We start from the raw sequence: 18,878 nt of genomic DNA on the forward strand, positions 1-18,878 counted from the left end.
CAAACAGAATAAAAAGCTGCCTTATAGACAGCTGTTTTGCATGTCTAAGCACACCTCTTCAAGGTTAACAGGGTCCGTTTACATATTCTTGTGATCCTTACACCCTGCTGTGCTATATGCCTGCACTTCATGACAGTGACTACATCTTTAAAGGGAACCTAAACTGAGAAGTATATGGATTTTTTCCTTTAAAAATAATACCAGTTGCTTGACACCCCTGCTGATCCTGTGTCTCTAATACTTTTAGCCACAGCCCTTCAACAAGCATGCAGATCAGGTGCTCTGACTGAAGTCAGACTGGATTAGCTGCAGGGCTGTGGAGTCAGAGTCGTAGAGTCGGGCAATTTTGGGTGCCTGGAGTCGGAGTCGGGAAAAAATGCACCGACTCCGACTCCTAATGAATTTGTAACTGTAATTAAAATAGAAAATATGATAAAATGTTCTATTTCTCAGATAATAGTCATTAAAAATAATGTATATATACAGTAGTAGCTGTGCTTAGTCCACAAAAATGAAATAAACCAATTAAAATTAGTTACTTGTGCTGCTTCAATAAAGCAGTCCCCGTATTTTTAAGGTCAGATATACATATCTGATTGTGACTGTATATATGATGTGTACACAGGAATCTCTTATATATACTAAATAACATCTATGCTGTAAGAATAAAGCCTGATGTGTAGCTGTGTCACTAATAGAGATGGTCAATGAGATGGAAATAATTCTGCACTGATGCTGATTTATGCAAATGTATGCACTCCCTTTGCTAATGAAATCAAATAATTTGATATGTTGTTAAAATTTGGTTTGGTGACTACAAATTAAAGGATACCTGAGGCAGATTTTTTTTTTTTAATTATTATTATTTAGTATTTATATAGCGCTGACATATTACGCAGCGCTGTACAGTGTATATATATATCTTGTCACTAACTGTCCCTCAAAGGAGCTCACAATCTAATCCCTACCATTGCCATATGTCTATATTATGTAGTGTAAGTACTGTAGTCTAGGGGCAAATTTTAGGGGGAGCCAATTAACTTATCCGTATGTTTTTGGAATGTGGGAGGAAACCGGAGTGCCCGGAGGAAACCCACGCAGACACGGAGATAACATACAAACTCTTTGCAGATAGTGCCCTGGCTGGGATTCGAACCAGGGACCCAGCGCTGCAAGGCAAGAGCGCTAACCACTACGCCACCGTGCTGCCCAGGCAGATGGCAGATGAAAAGTAGTTTTATACATACCTGGGGCTTCCTCCAGCCCCCTTCAGGCTAATCAGTCCCTCGCTGTCCTCCACCACCCGGATCTTCTGCTAGGAGTCCTGGTAATTCAGCCAGTCAGCGATGTCCGGCCGCATGCCGCTCCCACAGCCAGGAACATTCTGCACCTGCGCAATAGTGCTGCACAGATGTAGTACGCTCCTGGTGGCGGAGTGTGTGCATGCGCACTACGCCCGACTGGCTCAAGTACCTGGACTCATAGCAGAAGATCCAGGTGGTGGAGGAGGACGAGGGACTGATTATCCTGAAGGCGGCTGGAGGAAGCCCCAGGTCTGTATAAAACTTTAATTTCATCTGTATCAGGTTTACTTTGTTACACAGTAGTACTATACTCTACATATGCACTCCCCACAGAGCTGCAGGGAATTCACTGAGAATGCTGTGCACATTGAACACAGAGGTGTTGTCTGTCACCCATAAACCTTGTTCAGATTGTGCATGAAGAATGTGTAATAGAGGAAGAATCTCCTCATTCCCCTGCAGAGTACCTGCACATCATTCTTACATGTACCCACATTTACATTGCCTAGGGCCTGATAGATGTTCTTTGTTCTGGTCTGTACCTTTTACAAGTACTCTTACCAAGGACTAGTTTTAGTCTAAAGGGAATAAATATAGTAGTCTACATATCCTTCTCACTTCAGCTGTCTTGTAAAATTCCTAAGCGTTGGCAGTTAAGAGACGAATTTCATGTTACATACTTTTAATCAACAAAATTGTAATATGCAAATTAGAGGAGTCGGGAGTCGAGGAGTCGGTGGAATCCTAAACTGAGGAGTCTGAGTCGGTGGATATTTGGACCGACTCCACAGCCCTGCTTAGCTGCATGCTTGTTTCAGGTGTGTGATTCAGCCACTAGCAAAATAGATCATCAGGAGTGGCAAGCAACTGGTATTGTTTAAAAGGAAACTTCCATATCCCTCTCATTTAAGGTTCCCTTTAAAGAGAACCCGAGGTGGGTTCTAAGAATGCTATCAGCACACAGAGGCTGGGTCTGCATATACTGCCCAGTCTCTGTTGCTATACAGTGCCCCCCCCCCCCCCCCCCCCCCAGGCTCGGAGCAGTGCCTTTCAGCACGGCTACATTTGGGCGCAGCCAGCGCCGCCATAGACTATAATGGGAATCAGTCTATAGCGGCGCTCAGTGAGCAATGTCGGCGCCATCAGAAGACGGAGCCGAAGTTGCTTAACACAATAATTCAGCCTCCAGCAATCGCTGGAAGCCGAACTATATCATTCCCCCACTATCCATGGCGGCCTGGAGGGGGAATAGTAATTAACACGGCCCAGACTTGTGCAGAAGCAGGATCAGCCATATAACAGCTGTACCCTGCGCCCAAGTCTACTGGCACCTTTTTAATATGTATGCCCCAGGCTCCCTCTGCGCTCTGCTTGCCCCCCCATAAATCAATCGCTGTGTGTCGCATCCGGCTGTTCACCTTTGGTAGTGTCACTCTCGCAGCTTCCCCGCATCCTCCAGGACACTGCTCCCCGCCTGCGTCCCTTACCTCCAATCAGCGGGGAGGGAAGGGACGCTGGAGGAGAGCGGCGACCTAGAGGAGGCGGGGGAGCGGCGAGAGTGACACTACCAAAAGGTAAACAGCCGGTTGTGACATGCTGCGTGTTGCTAGCATGGCAATTGATTTATGGGGGGCAAGCAGAGCGCAGGGGGGCGGGGCACTATATAGCAACAGAGACTGGGCAGTACATGCAGACCCAGCCTCTGTGTGCTGATAGCATTCTTACACCTCGGGTTCTCTTTAAAGCGGGATTGTCACCATAAAAAACAAATTATCACTTAATACACTCAGACCAGTTGCTGTTGAAAAGATGCTAATCCTGCATTCAAAAAACTTTTTCTGCTGTTATGATTTGGAGTTATCACATTTTAGGAGCAATGGCCCTTTAAAGAGAATCTGTATCGTTAAAATCGCACAAAAGTAAACATACCAGTGCGTTAGGGGACATCTATTACCCTCTGTCACAATTTCGCCGCTCCTCGCCGCATTAAAAGTGGTTAAAAACAGTTTTAAAAAGTTTGTTTATAAACAAACAAAATGGCCACCAAAACAGGAAGTAGGTTGATGTACAGTATGTCCACACATAGAAAATACATCCATACACAAGCAGGCTGTATACACCCTTCCTTTTGAATCTCAAGAGGTCATTTGTGTGTTTCTTTCCCCCTTCTGCTCTCATGCACTGAAGTGTCAGGCTGCTCGTTTCTTCCTGCAAACAGCTTTGCCTTTGTCTGTAATTCCTCAGTATGTGAAAGCCCAGCCAGCTCAGAGGACGATTTATCCAGCTTCTAAAAGATAAGAGAGAAGCTGCCCTAATCTAAATAATACACAGGCAGTGTGCATAGATTGGCCTGGAAGGGGGAGTTCATAGCAGAACCACAACACTGAAGAACTTGACAGCCTTCCAGACACAGGCCGACAAGTCTGACAGGGGAAAGATACATTGATTTATTACAGAGACTGTGATAGTAGAAAGTGCTGCAGTAAGCCAGAACACAGAATAGCTTTTGGAACTTGTAGGATGATAAAAAAACAGGATGCAATTTTTGTTACGGAGTCTCTTTAATAGTCTCGCCTTGCAGCGCTGGGTCCCCGGTTCGTATCCCAGCCAGGTCAACATCTGCAAGGAGTTTGTATGTTCTCCCCGTGTCTGCATGGGTTTCCTCCGGGCACTCCGGTTTCCTCTCACATGGCAGAAACATACAGACAAGTTAATTGGCTTCCTCCTAAATCGGCCCTAGACTACAATACATACACCACACGATATAGACATATGACTATGGTAGAGACTAGATTGTGAGCTCCTCCGAGGGACAGATCGTGACAAGACTATATATATATATTCTGTACAGCGCTGCGGAAGATGTCGGCGCTATATAAATACTAAATAATAATCTATAATATATTCCTCCTCTTCCCTTTATTCTCTTCATTTACTATATAAAATTCACTGAAATCATAACGTGGACAGTACAATACATGTGTTATGTAAGTAGATCAAGTATTTATTTACCTATATATGCGTTTTGTTTTTTTTCCTGGCATAGTATGGCTAATCCTACTGCTTTAACAAACTACTGCTCTCCAGACACCAAAGCCGCTACTGCACTCCTGTCTACTCTTCAAATCAAGTGATCCTAGCACTGGCAACACCTTCCTTGCATTACTTCCATCCTACAAGCTCATCCTAGTTACAGTAACTTTTGAAAATGATTGTCCGTCAGTAATGTTAATTTCTCAGTCATTACCTAGGACAAGCATGTAGAGATTTTTAAAAAACTGATAAGCATGTAGATATGCAGATCAGGAGCTCTGGCACTCCTATGTCATATTTGTTCCACATATGCAATGCCAAATTCAGCAATGCAGCCAGGAAATTAACACGTTTCAAAGGTTAGCAATAACATATCTTTCAATGGCATATGCACGTTTAAAGTAACTTTAGCCAAACCCCTTCCAAACTGATTATGCAATTTGTGTGCAGTTGTACCAGCTACTTTAGTGTAAATTAGGCCACACTGAGTAAAAAAATCTGACTGTATAATCTTACCACCTACAATGCTGCCCATAATTATTCATATCCCTGGCAAATTTTGACTTCGTTACATTTATTCAACCAGCAAGTTATTTTTTGATGGGAAATGACATAGGTGTCTCCCAAAAGAGAATAAGACGATGTACAAGAAAACAGAGTATGAAAGCTTTCTTTTCTGAAATCTTCATACTCAGCAGATTTTGAACCTTACAGTGGAATATACACTTGTGTAGCCAGCAAGCCTGCCATATGCGCTCTTGTAATTCATGGATAAACTGGTTTACTTACATATCCTGCTTTAGCTGCATCAGCCACATATATGAACTAAAGGTAGCCATACACTGGTCGATTTGCCATTAGATCGACCAACTGACAGATCCCTATTTGATCGAATCTGATCAGAGAGGGATCGTATGGCTGCCTTTACTGCAAACAGATTGTGAATCGATTTCAGCCTGAAACCGATCACAATCTGTTGAGCTGCTCCTGCCGCCTGTGTTTTTTTTTAAAGACACCTTTGGTTTGTGTATTTTTGCTTGTGGCGGTTGCCAATTGGTGGCTTTTTTTAGGGGTGCATGTTGTGATATATGGTATAGGTTATGACTGTATTTTTTCTAATTGTATTTTATTCCTGCATTGTTTGTTTTTTTGTGATTAGACTAAAGGTCCATACACACGCCGGACTGAAGGAAACGACGGGTCCGTCGTCACCTCCCGCTGGGCGGGCGTTCCAGCGACAGTCCGGCGTGTGTAGTCTGTCTGCAGACTGATATGGCTGTTTATGCGCGATCCGCCAGGCGGATCGCTCAGAAACAGCCGCATCAGTCTGCCGACAGACTGTACACACGCCGGACTGTCTGCTGAAAACACGCCCAGCAGGAGGTGACGACGGACCAGTCGTTTCCTCCAGTCCGGCGTGTGTATGCACCTTATGCATCTGCATTGATTGTAAGTTACTGGAGTCAGGTGGAGCATTTGCCATTGTTCTATTGTCTGTTAGCAGACTGGCTTTGCTCTTATCTGATAACATTTGATGTCTGTTTGTTAAGCTTGATATACTGTCTGGTAGAGAGAGAGGGAGTCAGTTTGGTGTGAGACAGCTAGGTGAAAGCTGTATGCTCCTGTATCGATGGAAGTTTTCTGATGTATGGATCAGAATAAAGTGTTTGTCATTGGATTCCATGTCTGCTCACTGTTTATGAACAATTCTCATGCCATATCATGACACACGTACAGACCATAAATTATTGGTTGGTGTGCTCCTCATTCTATTGATTGTATCTACCTGACCATTACTAGAGACTTCGTCTTTAAAATACATTTTTAGAGAGGAATAGAGTGGCTGCCATCTTTATTTTCAATTTTTAGTTTTACTTTTAGTTTTAAATGGCAGTTGCCTGACTGTCATGCCGGTTTTGGATCAGCATATGGGCAGACAATGAATAATCTGAGTAGATTATTTAGGGAGGCAAGTTTTAGCCTACCTGCGACTAAGGTTTCATGTTGGTTTAGGAAAACTTACATGATACACTTAAATAGAAGGGGTGCCAAGTGATGTAGGCTTCATTTATCTATTTCTTTTTAGTAGGAGTGCTTTTCGGTCTCTCTTAGTTCCCTATACTTTCCTAGGAGTTTTGGGTCACCCAGAGCTGCTTTGATATTCTATTTATCTAGAACTTATGCAAGGAGAGAACCTTAAAGGACACCCGAGTTGAACATAAACTAATGAATTAAACGATTATATCTATCTTTGACAAGAACATCAAAAACACCTGATCTGCTGCATGCTTGTTCAGGGTATATGGATAAAAGTATTAGAGGCAGTGGATCAGCAGGACAGCCAGGCAACTGGCATTGCTTAAAGGAATACTATCGATTGAAACAACTTTTTTCTTTAATACTCTATATTAGTGTACACATTACCACTAGTGCTAGGGGCACTTTATTTATTCACCCAGGTCTCTCTCTCGCTATCCCTGCTTAAAAATTCATTTCTCACACAGCTCATAGTAGTTTGAGTCACCCTGAGCTGCTTGGTTACTCTGTCACACAGCTCACAAATATATTTCACTGTGTCACTCACAGCATGCAGCAGACATGAGGAGAAATAGGCTGATCTGAGGTGGTAACAGGTAACTAAATGAGCTGGAATATTGCTGGAATATAACTAGCTATTCCACGAGTCTGTGTTTACACTCAGACTGGCTGCCTGCTTAAGGCGATTCACTCCAGGCTGCATCCACTTTACAAGCTGCTGAGAGGGGCAGACCACTGTCTACAATTAGCATTATTAGTATCTTTATCAGTCAAGAGAAGCAAAGATAATAAACACACATTGCTAGAATCTTTAACCCCTTACCACCATATCAATAAGATTCTTTCAGCAAGGTGATAATTAAACTAAACGGAGGAGTTGATAGCAACCTCTGCTGTGCAGAGATATGGTCTAGCCCTCTGGGAGCTCAGTATTAGATACATTTTGTATCCAACACTGACACCAAAACTGACAGAGGATTTTACAGCTCAGAGGAACAGCTGTGTGAGGAATCAAATTGCTCCTAGTACTTGCCCTAATGTGTGCTACAACATACAGCATTTAAAAATAAATGCATACATCGATAGTATTCCTTTAAATGTCCATGCGGACTCATGTACATAGGAGAGACGACACGACCGGTACGGTCACGTATACAAGAATACAAAAGGGCAATTTCTAAACATGCCAAAGGTGAAAAAAAATTATGACACATCAGTGGCTAGACATTTCAAGAAGGCGGCCCACAATGCTGCACAGTCGAAATGGTGTGTGCTGGAGAAACAAAGGGAAGCTAGGTGGATACACTTAATGGATGTTGTATTTCCAAAATGCATGATGAATGAAAGGTTGCATGATGAATGAAAGGTTGCCTCTCACTTGTTTTTGTAATCTACCAATCAGATGTAGTTTACGCTCAAGCAGTGGGTTAGTTACTGCATACTATTTTAACCACATGTTTATCCCTAGAGGTGGTTTGGTGTGGCAGTCCATATAGGAAGTGCCCAGAATCACAGTTAGTCAATTGATGTTATTAGGTGATAGCCCATTGGGAGTGCCATATGACCGTTATGAAATCAAGGACTACACAATGTATGCATTATGTTGGGATGATGGACATTTAGGGTTAATTGTATGTTGGGTGGAGTAATTGGGAGTTTGAGAGGGGTTGCCCATCTGTGGATTTATACCTGTGTATGTGTACTCAGTCATTGTTTTACACCTGATGGACTGCGGTACGTAACATGTAGTGTACCTGTTCCGTAATATACAGCAACGTTTTTGCGGTCAGTAATATGCAGTCTCGTTCTTTATATGGTTTGACCCAGGACAGTTTGAGCAATCCAGATGAGACTTGGCACCGGCTTACAATCAGGTTTCATACACCTGAATTGCTGTTTTTTCTAGGCACTACACACTCAGTTTGCTATTGCTTAAAGTGACAATGATAAGATAAGTGCTTCAGAAACCAGCACTGTAGTCAAACCAAGTTGGGTCGGAGAGCTCAGCGAAGCTCTTTTGCATAGATAAGTGAAGTTTCTTCACTCTTTCTGTACTGGAAACAATACGAGACTCATATCGGTGCTACTCAGATTCCCTTTAAAAGGAAATAAATATGGCAACCTCCATATTCCTCTAACTTCAGTTGCCCTTTAACTGGCTGCTTTATTTACCTATGACAAAACACTTGCAGATATAGCAGGTGAACAGCATTATATAAGAAGCTCATACCTTTTTTCCTCTTGGAGTTCATCAAGACACTCAGTTCTTCTTGATAGACATTTGCACAGTCCATCACCACCCCACACAGCAAGACATCAGGGTTCCGCAGGACACGCACGGTCTGTGAGGATTTCCCTTCCTTTATGGCCTGGTTAATGGCTGCAATTCCCAATGCCACTGTAAGAATAAGGGACAGGAAAAAAAAAATATGTCCCTTAATCTATGGACAGATTCAGATATTTTTCTTCTAGGACTAAAACCTGATAAATTACCTCATGCTAAACATAAAAGCAGTCAAATGTATTGCTAATGCTACAAAGACTTACGTAGCTTCTCAAAGGTACCTGCCTACCTGATCATATGGATGTGTACCCACGAGAATTGATCTTACCATGATTTATGAAAAAAAAAATCAAAGCTAATAATATTAATAGGGTCCATCATCAAATTAAGCAGCCCTTGAACCAGAACACTTTCCTGGGGTGTTAGGCATTATGAAAGTTCTAAGCGATAATGTCACTGTCACTAAGGAGATGATGCCCCCTTGTTTCTTTACTAGTCTACTGGTATAATTTGTTTGAATGTTCCACATTAATATTTTTATTATGTGTAAATGCATATTTTTGTTTTACGACCAGTTCCAAACTGAACCTCAATAGCTTATATAATCCTACTTTCAATAAAAGTATTTGAAACAGACAAAATTAGATGTGTTGTAAATAGGTATGAGGAGCCAAAAATGCATAGAGACATTCAGCATGAAATCTGTCTACAAATATGATTATAAACAACAACCCAACCCCCCCCCCCAAGTACACATAGGAGCTGTGTTATCAAGGCAGATGCAGAGGCATTTTCCAACCAATTAGAACCCTCATTTCATTCACACAAACCTGAGTGCTGGGTCTGGACTGGTACATCACGTTTTTCTGCTTACCGTATATACATGAGTATAAGCCGAAATGAGTATAAGCCGACCCCCCAACTTTTACCATAAAAAACAGGAAAAAATTATCAACCCAAGTATAAGCCGGGGGTAGAAAATGCAGCAGCTATAAATATGTATGAAGTGTCAGAAAAGTGTAATCAGATTAGGAAAAGCGTTTAAGCATTAGCAATACCAATGCACAAATAGGGGTGTTCATTACCAGCACAGCACCAATTAAACGCTAACAAGATGGATGAAGGAGAGCCCCTTTTGAAGCCCCTCCAGGGGTCCCAATGCAGTCACAGCTTCTGCATCCGTATTGCTACACCACTGGCAGTAAAGTGCCCCTGCCATATGTCAAGTGTAGTAGCAACATCCTTGTCTACCCCACCAAGTGCCCACTCCATCAAATGCCAATCAGCTCACCAGGGCAAATACTTCATTGTGCTGGTGCAATTTCCTTGAGCACAGCAGTGAGGTGACAAGGCGCCCGAGTCCCTAAACCCCCCTCACCCCCGCAGAGCGGAACAAAGCCTTTTCCTGCTGTCTGTCCTCTCACCAGCATACACTTAGTGGTGTCTACCATCCTTGCCGTTAGAGCGGAACAGCAAAGTCTTTGCCTGCCGTGTCTCTCCCACCCCCCCCCCCCCCCCCCCCCGCATATGCCGATTGTTGAATAGCAGCATTGGGAGCTTTCACTCACTTGTCATAGCGAGCAGCTAAGCATTTGCCTGCCGTGTGTCTCCCCCATGCCATGTGTTTCCCCCATCGGTATACGTTGACACGCTGATTGATGCTCAGTATAGCGGGACTCCGGAGCGGGAGCTTTTACTCAATCGTTCTCGCCGCCAGGATTCCCCTGCATGCCTGTCATGGTCTCACTATGATGATGCCCTCTAGTGGCGCCGCGCCACTGCTTGGCGTCATCAGAGCGAGACCATAACAGGCATGGAGGGGAATCCTGGCGGCGCCGGCGAGAACGAGTGAGTAAAAGCTGCCGCTCCCATCCCGCTATACTGAGCATCAATCAGCATGTCAGCATATACCGATGGGGGATGGCATGGGGGAAACACACGGCAGGCAAATACTTAGCTGCTCACTCTGATGGGTGAGTGGAAGCTCCCGATGCTGCTAATCAACACTCGGGATATTCCGGCGGGGGGAACAAACGCAGGAACATACTTTGCTGGGCATTTGGCAGAGGGTGCACTCGGGGGGGGGGGGGGGGGGTGGTGTGCAGTTTTACATGTGGCAGGGGCACTTGGGCACTGCTATGGCTCGAATATAAGCCGAGACCCCCACTTTTGGGACAATTTTTTGGTCCCAAAAACTCGGCCTATATTCGAGTATATACGGTAGTTTTGAATTTGCATTCCAAAATCAGCTACAGATAATTTTTTTTTTGATTTACATAAAATGCATATGAAATAATACACATAAACATCATAGATTTTTTTTTGAAGAGGAGAGTGTCACTTCATTGTTGCAGTAAAGTCCTCTCTAATATTACAAAAGCAACGTTTCTGATTGTGGCAATTTATACATAGGACCCCATCATCAGATAGAGGCTGGATCTCCAACTTTTTAGGAGCTGTGTGCAGAGGTGCAAACTGTAGCTATGCCTAGGATTGAAATGTGCCAAGATATGTACACATTGCCTATCATTTATAAAGAATTACCAAATGTGGTAATGCAGAAAACAGCTGACTTTACCGAGCACTTAGGAAAATGTCATTTCATAAAGGCTGTTACTGCATGTAAAGCTAAAATTATCGAGCAGTGAGGTACATTACCGACTTGTGCGGTAAATACCTCAACAAATGTCAGCAAACATCAATTCATAAAGACTACACCATGCGGAAAAAGGGTGAATTTTTACCAGCACCTCTGATGTGCAGAAATCAGAGCTGAGAGTGTTTGAGTCTGTGGGAAGCCAGCATGACTCACGCAAGCAGAGACAGATAAGCTAGGTCTGACAAGAGCAGAAGCCAATAGAAACAGCCCCTGTCTCCTGCTAGTCCCGCTGATAGGTTGCGCAGGCTTCTTGGGTGGAACAATCTTTTGTACCCTCCAGGCAGCCAGCAGAGGGAACTGAACAGAAGAGGATTCCCTGGAGCCCTTCAGCAGTCTAATCCCTCGGGTTCCTGTTTGTAATGCAGAGTAGCTTGTAGATAAATCCCCTAAGCAGGGCATGTGTAAAGTCTCATGGAAGTTCTTCTAAGCTGTGGCAAATAAATAAAATGTTAACAAAGACTAATGGACAGATTCAGAGCGAGCAGAGGGAGTATAACAAACAGTATATGAATCATGTACATCTAAAGGGGTGTCGGGATCCCTTTTACTGGTGTAATGCTATCTCTGCACAGAGATCAGCATGTAACAAAGCAGACAGCTTCATACTGCTCTGCTGTTACCGCAAAGGTTTTTGACAATGGGCTTCAGTAATTTACCGAACTTCTACCGCACCAGTGAACATTGATATGAATTAGCACACAAAAGTCTAAAATTACCGAACGCTGCATTTTACCCAACAAGATTTTTTTCCACACAGCCTTTTAGGAATGATAGCCATAGTCATGTGCTACACCTCAGTTCACAGCCCATAGAATAATGCTTCCTGTGTGAACACAGCATCCGGAAGAAAAATGCCTGGACTGAGTGGCACCTGAACTAGAGGTAATAAATCTGTGCACAGCTAGCCTGCAGACAGGTGACTTATGCAATCCTTTATTAAACATATTATGGCCAGGCTGGTGGAGTCTCACTTAAATATTAACCTTCTCGGCGTTACATTTTTCCCAGATTTCTGTGCAAAAAGTGTTTGTTCATTTTCAAAACCTTTTTTCCTGTACGTTACTTAAAATGTGTCAAGCAAGGGTCTAGTATACATGCGTATCATAAAAGCTTGAAACACAATCAAAACTAAATTTCAAAATTACTCCCCAAATTCTCTCATTTATACTTTTTAAGCTGCAGCTTCTCAACCTGCACTAATACGAATGTGAAGGTAGCCAAACATCTAGCGATGATGGCCAAATTCAACTAAGAGACAAATCTCTCTCCGATTAGAGAAAGATCTGTCGGCTGTCCATACACCACAGGCCGATTCCCGATCAATTTCAGCATGAAATCTCTCAGGAATCGGCCGTGTCCGCCGCCTCACCAGTGCCCACCTAGTCTATAAATTTACCCCCACAATTGTATTTATAGATTACCTGTCCTGTGTTGTCCACTGCGCAGTACCTATCTGTCTTCGGAATCCCCCACAGGTTATTGGCTGGATAGTGTAATGGCTAAGGGCTCTGCCTCTGACACGGGAGACCAGGGTTCAAATCTCAGCTCTGCCTGATCAGTAAGCCAGCACCTATTCAGCAGGAGACCTTAGGCAAGTCTCCCTAACACTGCTACTGCCTATAGAGCGCGTCCTAGTGACTGCAGCTCTGGCGCTTTGAGTCCGCCAGGAGAAAAGCGCAATATAAGTGTCTGCCTTTGTCTTTTATTGTATTGAATTCAATACAAAAAATAAATACATTAGTTTGCCGCCAGATGTTGATAACGCTGCATGACCTTGGCGTCATCAACATTGATCGCCAGGGAAAATGTAACTATTGGAGGTATAGGACAAGGGATAAGCACACCAATATAGTCTAAGCCAATTTTAGCATAAGAACCCCCCCCCCCCCCATATGTGTGATGCAGAGTGCGCAGTTTCTAGGCTAAATTGCTCCCAGGGCGTGGGTGCCCCCAACCCCCCCCCCCCCCCCCCCCCCCCCCGGGCTTGAAAACATAATTTCTGATGCAGTATTTAGCCCCCAGGTAGCTAGGTACAGGTGTTCCCCAGTACAGGTTAGTCAGGTACAGGTGCCCCCCCAGTATAGAAAAGCCAGGTACAGATGTCCCCCAGTATAGAATACCCAAGTACAAGTGTCCCCCGGTATAGGTTAGCCAGGTACAAGTGTCCCCCAGTATAGAATATCCAGGTACAGGTGTCCCCAGTATAGAATAGACAGGTACAGGTGTCCCCCCGTATAGGTTAGCCAGGTAAAGGTGTTACCCAGGCACAGGTGTAACCCAGTATAGAATAGCCAGGTACAGGTGTCCCCGGTATAGGTTAGCCAGGTACAGGTGTTAGCCAGGCACAGGTGTCCCCCAGTATAGAACAGCCAGGTACAGGTGTTAGCCAGGTACATGTGTCCACCAGTATAGGTTAGCTAGGATTAGGTGCCTCAGTATAAATGAGCCAGCAATAGGGGACCTAGTATAGATGTGCCCCACCAACCGATCATCACCAATCCCCAACGTTATTACTTACCGTGCCTGTCTCCAGCGATTGCATCATCCCCACTATTCTCTATGCAGAGGATCGGAACTTAGAGTCATGACGTCATATCCCAATCCTCCGCATAGAGAATAGCAGAACTGTCCCAGTTTTGCAGTAGTTTTACCTGATTGTCCTAGAAAGGTACACCTTTTTTGTGTGAACACAGCCATAGAAACCAAACTGATAAACTGACAGGAAAACGTACACCTTTTATACGCGAACACAGCCAGAGAAACACAAAACGAATGCTGTCAAAAACAGGACCCTTTTTATGTATGAACCAAGCCTTAGTAGCTGAAGAAGAGGGGAGACAGTATTTAATAAAGGTAACAGGAGACCAGGATATTTACTGAGCTGAGCGTGATGAGAAAGAGTGGAGTAAGTCTTAAATGTCCAGTCTGCAAGTTGTTTGTCACACCACCTGTTTGTAGTACAGACTGCAGACATACAAGTTAAAAAAAACAAAAACATCATGGTAAGCCAAGGGACAGTTAAGCCTGGACGTGGCCTGAAATCACAATGGCCATACCCTGTACTAAATAAGACTTCTGGTTATCTAGTACGACATGGAGAGATGGAGGGTGGGGATGGGGTTATACTTATTTTCTCAAATTACTGTGCTAGCTGAAACTTGTATGAGATGTAACTGATAAAACAAAAGACTAAATAAAACATGTTATATATATAAAAAAACCAATGTAATGAAAAACAAACACTCACTTTTCCGGGCTCTGGCATTCTCCTGATTTGCTTGTGATACACCATGTTGGATTTCTTCTAACCAAAGAACAGCAGCAGTATCTTTAGTAACCTGAATGAGTCAAAAAATAAGTAAACAAAATCATAAAATAGACTGAAGAGACAAAACATGAAAATAGGCAGAATTATTACTATAAATATCGCATGGAAATCCTTTGTTCGGTTACTGGGAAAGTACAGGTTAAGAACACTTAGGAAAAGTTTTCATATACAGTATATGGGTTTGGACTCAGCAAATATCATCAAAAATATTTAAAATGTGTTTCAAAATCAAAGACTCTTGCAAATGTACTCCCAAGGAGTACAGAAAACTGTGTTGCCAAGGATGCAATATGAGCTTACTGTCAGTTTCGAAATTCTTAGCTGGCAGCAGACAAAGTGAAAGGTCACTTTTAAAAACTTGAAACTACAACACTGATCTTTAAAATGATGGCAATTTTTCGGTTTTCTTAACAAAAGTAGAATTTCCTCCAAGGAAATGCAATATGCATTTTTCTTAAGATTAGATATGGAGCACTGAATTTTGTTTAATCAAAAAATAAAAATTACAGACATGTCAACTGATTAATGAGGCCAAGTTCAGACATCTGAACATTGATCAGATTGCTTAGACATTGCCCATTTTCCATCGCACAGAGCAAGGGCAAGACCATGGGGGAGGGGAGGATCGCAGGGGGGCAGGAGTATGTGTTTGATGCCCCAATAGCTTTGTACTGTGTAAGTAGTAAAAGCTGGAGAAAGTGGCATTCTCATCAATGTTTAAATTTGTGCTGAAATAGAAAGAAAAAAAAAAGATACAGTATAATCTTGTTATAGTAAACTCCAAGGGACCAGAAAAAGTGGCTTACTATATCAGAAGTTTACTGTATCAGAAATTATCCTAGAAATAGCCCAGCATTCCCTGGTACATTCTCTGCTGCAAAGGAGCAACTCTGTCCCTCCCATTGGAGGAGTGGCCTAACTAAGGAGCTGGGGGCCCCAGTGCGAGTTTTAAATGGGGCCCTAAGCACTGTATTGATATGGAGCCCCAAAACCTTACAAGAACAGCTGCAGTGACCAAGAGGTGTAGTAAGAGTAAGGAAACACTTTAAAGAGACACTGAAGCGAAAAAATATATGATATAATGAATTGGTTGTGTACTATGAATAATTACTAGAAGATTAGCAGCAAAGAAAATATTCTCATATTTTTATTTTCAGGTATATAGTGTTTTTTCTAACATTGCATCATTCTCTAATATGTGCAGATTACACAACACTCAGCATTCAAAATGATTCTTTCAGAGCAGTCTGTGAACTAATGACCTCTCCTCTGGCAGAGGAAAAGTAAATAGTTAACTAACAGATAAGATAAAAGTCAGAAAACAGCCCTCTCCACGACATTGAAAGTCGTAGAGCTTAATGGCTTTTTTGCATAGAGATAACAACTGGAGTTTCTTAACTCTTCCTGTACTGGAAACCATTAGACTGATGTATCTGATCTTAATGTTTTATTTCTTAGCTGTACTACACATACAAATCATAATATCATAATTTTTTTTTTCGCTTCAGTGTCTCTTTAAGGATTACCACTATTCAATGCACATATACAGGTGTTCATTAGCAGCATAGCAGTAATGAAAATCTAAAAAGATTGACAAAGTAGGACACATAGTGGGCCCCTCTGATGTGAATTGTGCAAATTGCAAAAATAAATCTGCACGAACCGGCCAAGGCACCCTGCAGTCCTATACACCTCTGAATTATCTTAAACATTCGCACTGATTGGCAACATGTCTACAAAAAGAAATTACACCAGCATTACCTGAAGGCTCCTCTCTATACTCTATTGCAGTGTCTCTCAACATTTAATTGGTATGTACCCCTTTTAAAACCCTGTACTCACCAAGTACCCCCTAGCATAGTAAACATAGTCACAAGTACCCCTTGACAAATATATATTTAGTTGTAGTACGTGATTATTGGTTCTAAACAATTTCCAAGCATTAACTATTGCTTTTATTTAGCTAAAACACTAATTTGGTGTTTTCAGTAAGATTTATTTTCCAAAACTCTAAATTTGTTATTCTTGGTTAAAGGATCTACATATTTTTTTCAATTGATATAGGAATTGTTTGGGAAGTGCTGCTAAGTACTGGTGTATACATTTTATTGGCAACCTCTTTGTTTACAGTTATCAAAATACTTTCAAACTTTACTGACACCAAAACTGACGGCAGAATGAGCCATGAGGAGAGGGGAAATTCCCCTCACACTTGATCAGTTAACCCTGTGTGTAACTGTGTGAGAAATAGAGAGAAAGCTCACAGCTTTTCATACTGTTTTTGCTTTCTGAGAAAAATACTCTGTAGTCTGATATGCAACACTGGCTGTGCATTGAAGCAGACACCCCTTCTGCAATTGATTTGTCCCAATATAGCTAAATCCTACTCAATAAATTAAAGCTTTTGCCTCTGATATTTAACATGAAAAGTAGGGAAATGTTTACACAGCTACTTAGACATTTGTACATTGTAATTTTAAAACATTTGGTCATTGATAGTATTCCTTTAAGTATATCAAGCAAGGGTACCCCCTGGAACTATCAGAAGTACCCCCTGGGGTACACGTACCACATGTTGAGAACCTATACTCTATTGATTTGGGACCTGGACATTTCCATATCGTATTGGCATTTTCCACCATGGTTTCTTACCTTCTTTTTGTGTTGCAGATCTCCAGTCAAGATCTTATGGTACAGCCCCGCCATGGGAAGAGTGACATCAGTTAGGCCAGCTGCTGGCATCAGGAGAGCGGTAAACGTCTTCTGTGGGTTATTTTGTTCCAGTGCCTCATTAATGAGGCTGATTGCCAGAATTTCTGGTGGGAAACCAAACAGTGGATATAAGAGTGCTGAATACAGTTATATACAGTATGTATAGACTTTAGTACTTTATTAGGCATAATTTAACCACTGCGGCTAAAACTAAAAATTGAACTTTTACCAGTTTTTTACTACTACCTGTGTCCCCACTGGGGAGAACTCTTTTTACTTGCTGTCTCTACTCTGCCCCTAGGGTGTCACCTTGGAAGGTAATGAAGGACAACAGTAAAAAACGGACTCTTTCCCAATCTGCAAACAATTTTATCGGGGGGAAAAAAAAACAAACAACTACATGAGTGGAACTAGCTTCTCCAGGGTGAACACAATCGCTGCAGGGCATAGAGGATCCAAAGCTAAAGCCCAATCCCTGGCTCCAAGAGAGACGCGCCTTACAGCTGGCAGTCTATACAGGTGATCACAGTCTCACGTAATAGGCAAGAACTTTCCTTTAGTAATGACTGAAATGGCCACATACCCTCCTGGTTTCTGAATTTTGGGGAGGCGTCCAATTAAACTATAATAATCGGTCTAGATGTAGTTGCTTTACAGTAATATAGAAAGAGGTGTTTTACCTCCAATGAAGACTCACTCAGATGGAATGAAGGAGTCTTAACTTAATGGTTATAATGTAAGACCAGTGTTTCTCAACATTTTATTGGTGTATACCCCTTTTTAAACCCTGTACTCACCAAGTACCCCCTAGCATAGTAAACATTATCACAAGTACCCCTTGAAAAATATATATTAAATCATAGTACATAATTGGTTCTAAACAATTTTCAAGCATTTACTATTGCTTTTAAATAGCTAAAATACTAATTTGGTGTTTAAATAAGATTGATCATTTTCTAAAACTCTAAATTTGATATTCTTAGTTAAATATATCAAGCCTGAGTACCCCCTGGACCTATTAAAAGTACCCCCTGGGTTACTTCCCGGAGAGTCAGTAATCCTGTCAAAACCTGTATAAGTGATTATTCAGCGCCATTACATGTATATAAGTGTCAGCACTGTGTGTCACTTGTCAAGTGTTGTAAAGTTCCGCCTGGATCATGTGTAGCCTTGTGTGCTTTAAAGTGGACCTGAACTCTTGCACAGGACAGAAAGAAAACAGAGAAATGTACCCTGTATGCAATTAGAGAGTTTAGCCTGTTTAATAAGTAGAAACTGTCATGGATGAACAGTGAAAAAGCGCAATCTGTTTTCTGCACCGATTGTGATTAACGGTACAATTCCAATTCTATGTGTAGTTCTCTGAAACCTGACCATCAAAGCAGATAGCAGGGCTTTTCATGGAATTACTTTTGTTCTCTGATCAGGCCAATGTTTGTTTTCAATTAACTGGTTGAAAAGAGACTTATTTCCCAGTTAAGTGTGAAAAGCCATCTGAAAAGTAACATTTGGCTTATACTG

At 42.2% G+C, this 18,878-nt stretch overlaps 1 protein-coding gene across 1 annotated transcript in view; it reads right to left on the reverse strand.

Annotated features, from left to right (window-relative positions):
- Positions 1-18,878, reverse strand: part of IQGAP3 (IQ motif containing GTPase activating protein 3) — a 186,238-nt gene that overhangs the window by 82,501 nt on the left and 84,859 nt on the right. The window contains 3 exon segments of the mRNA XM_068253575.1: positions 8,605-8,772; positions 14,565-14,655; positions 17,298-17,461. Of these exon segments, the coding sequence (XP_068109676.1) occupies positions 8,605-8,772; positions 14,565-14,655; positions 17,298-17,461 (423 nt within the window).

This window comes from Hyperolius riggenbachi, chromosome 9 (assembly GCF_040937935.1).
Source record: "Hyperolius riggenbachi isolate aHypRig1 chromosome 9, aHypRig1.pri, whole genome shotgun sequence".
NCBI classification, from domain to species: domain Eukaryota; kingdom Metazoa; phylum Chordata; class Amphibia; order Anura; family Hyperoliidae; genus Hyperolius; species Hyperolius riggenbachi.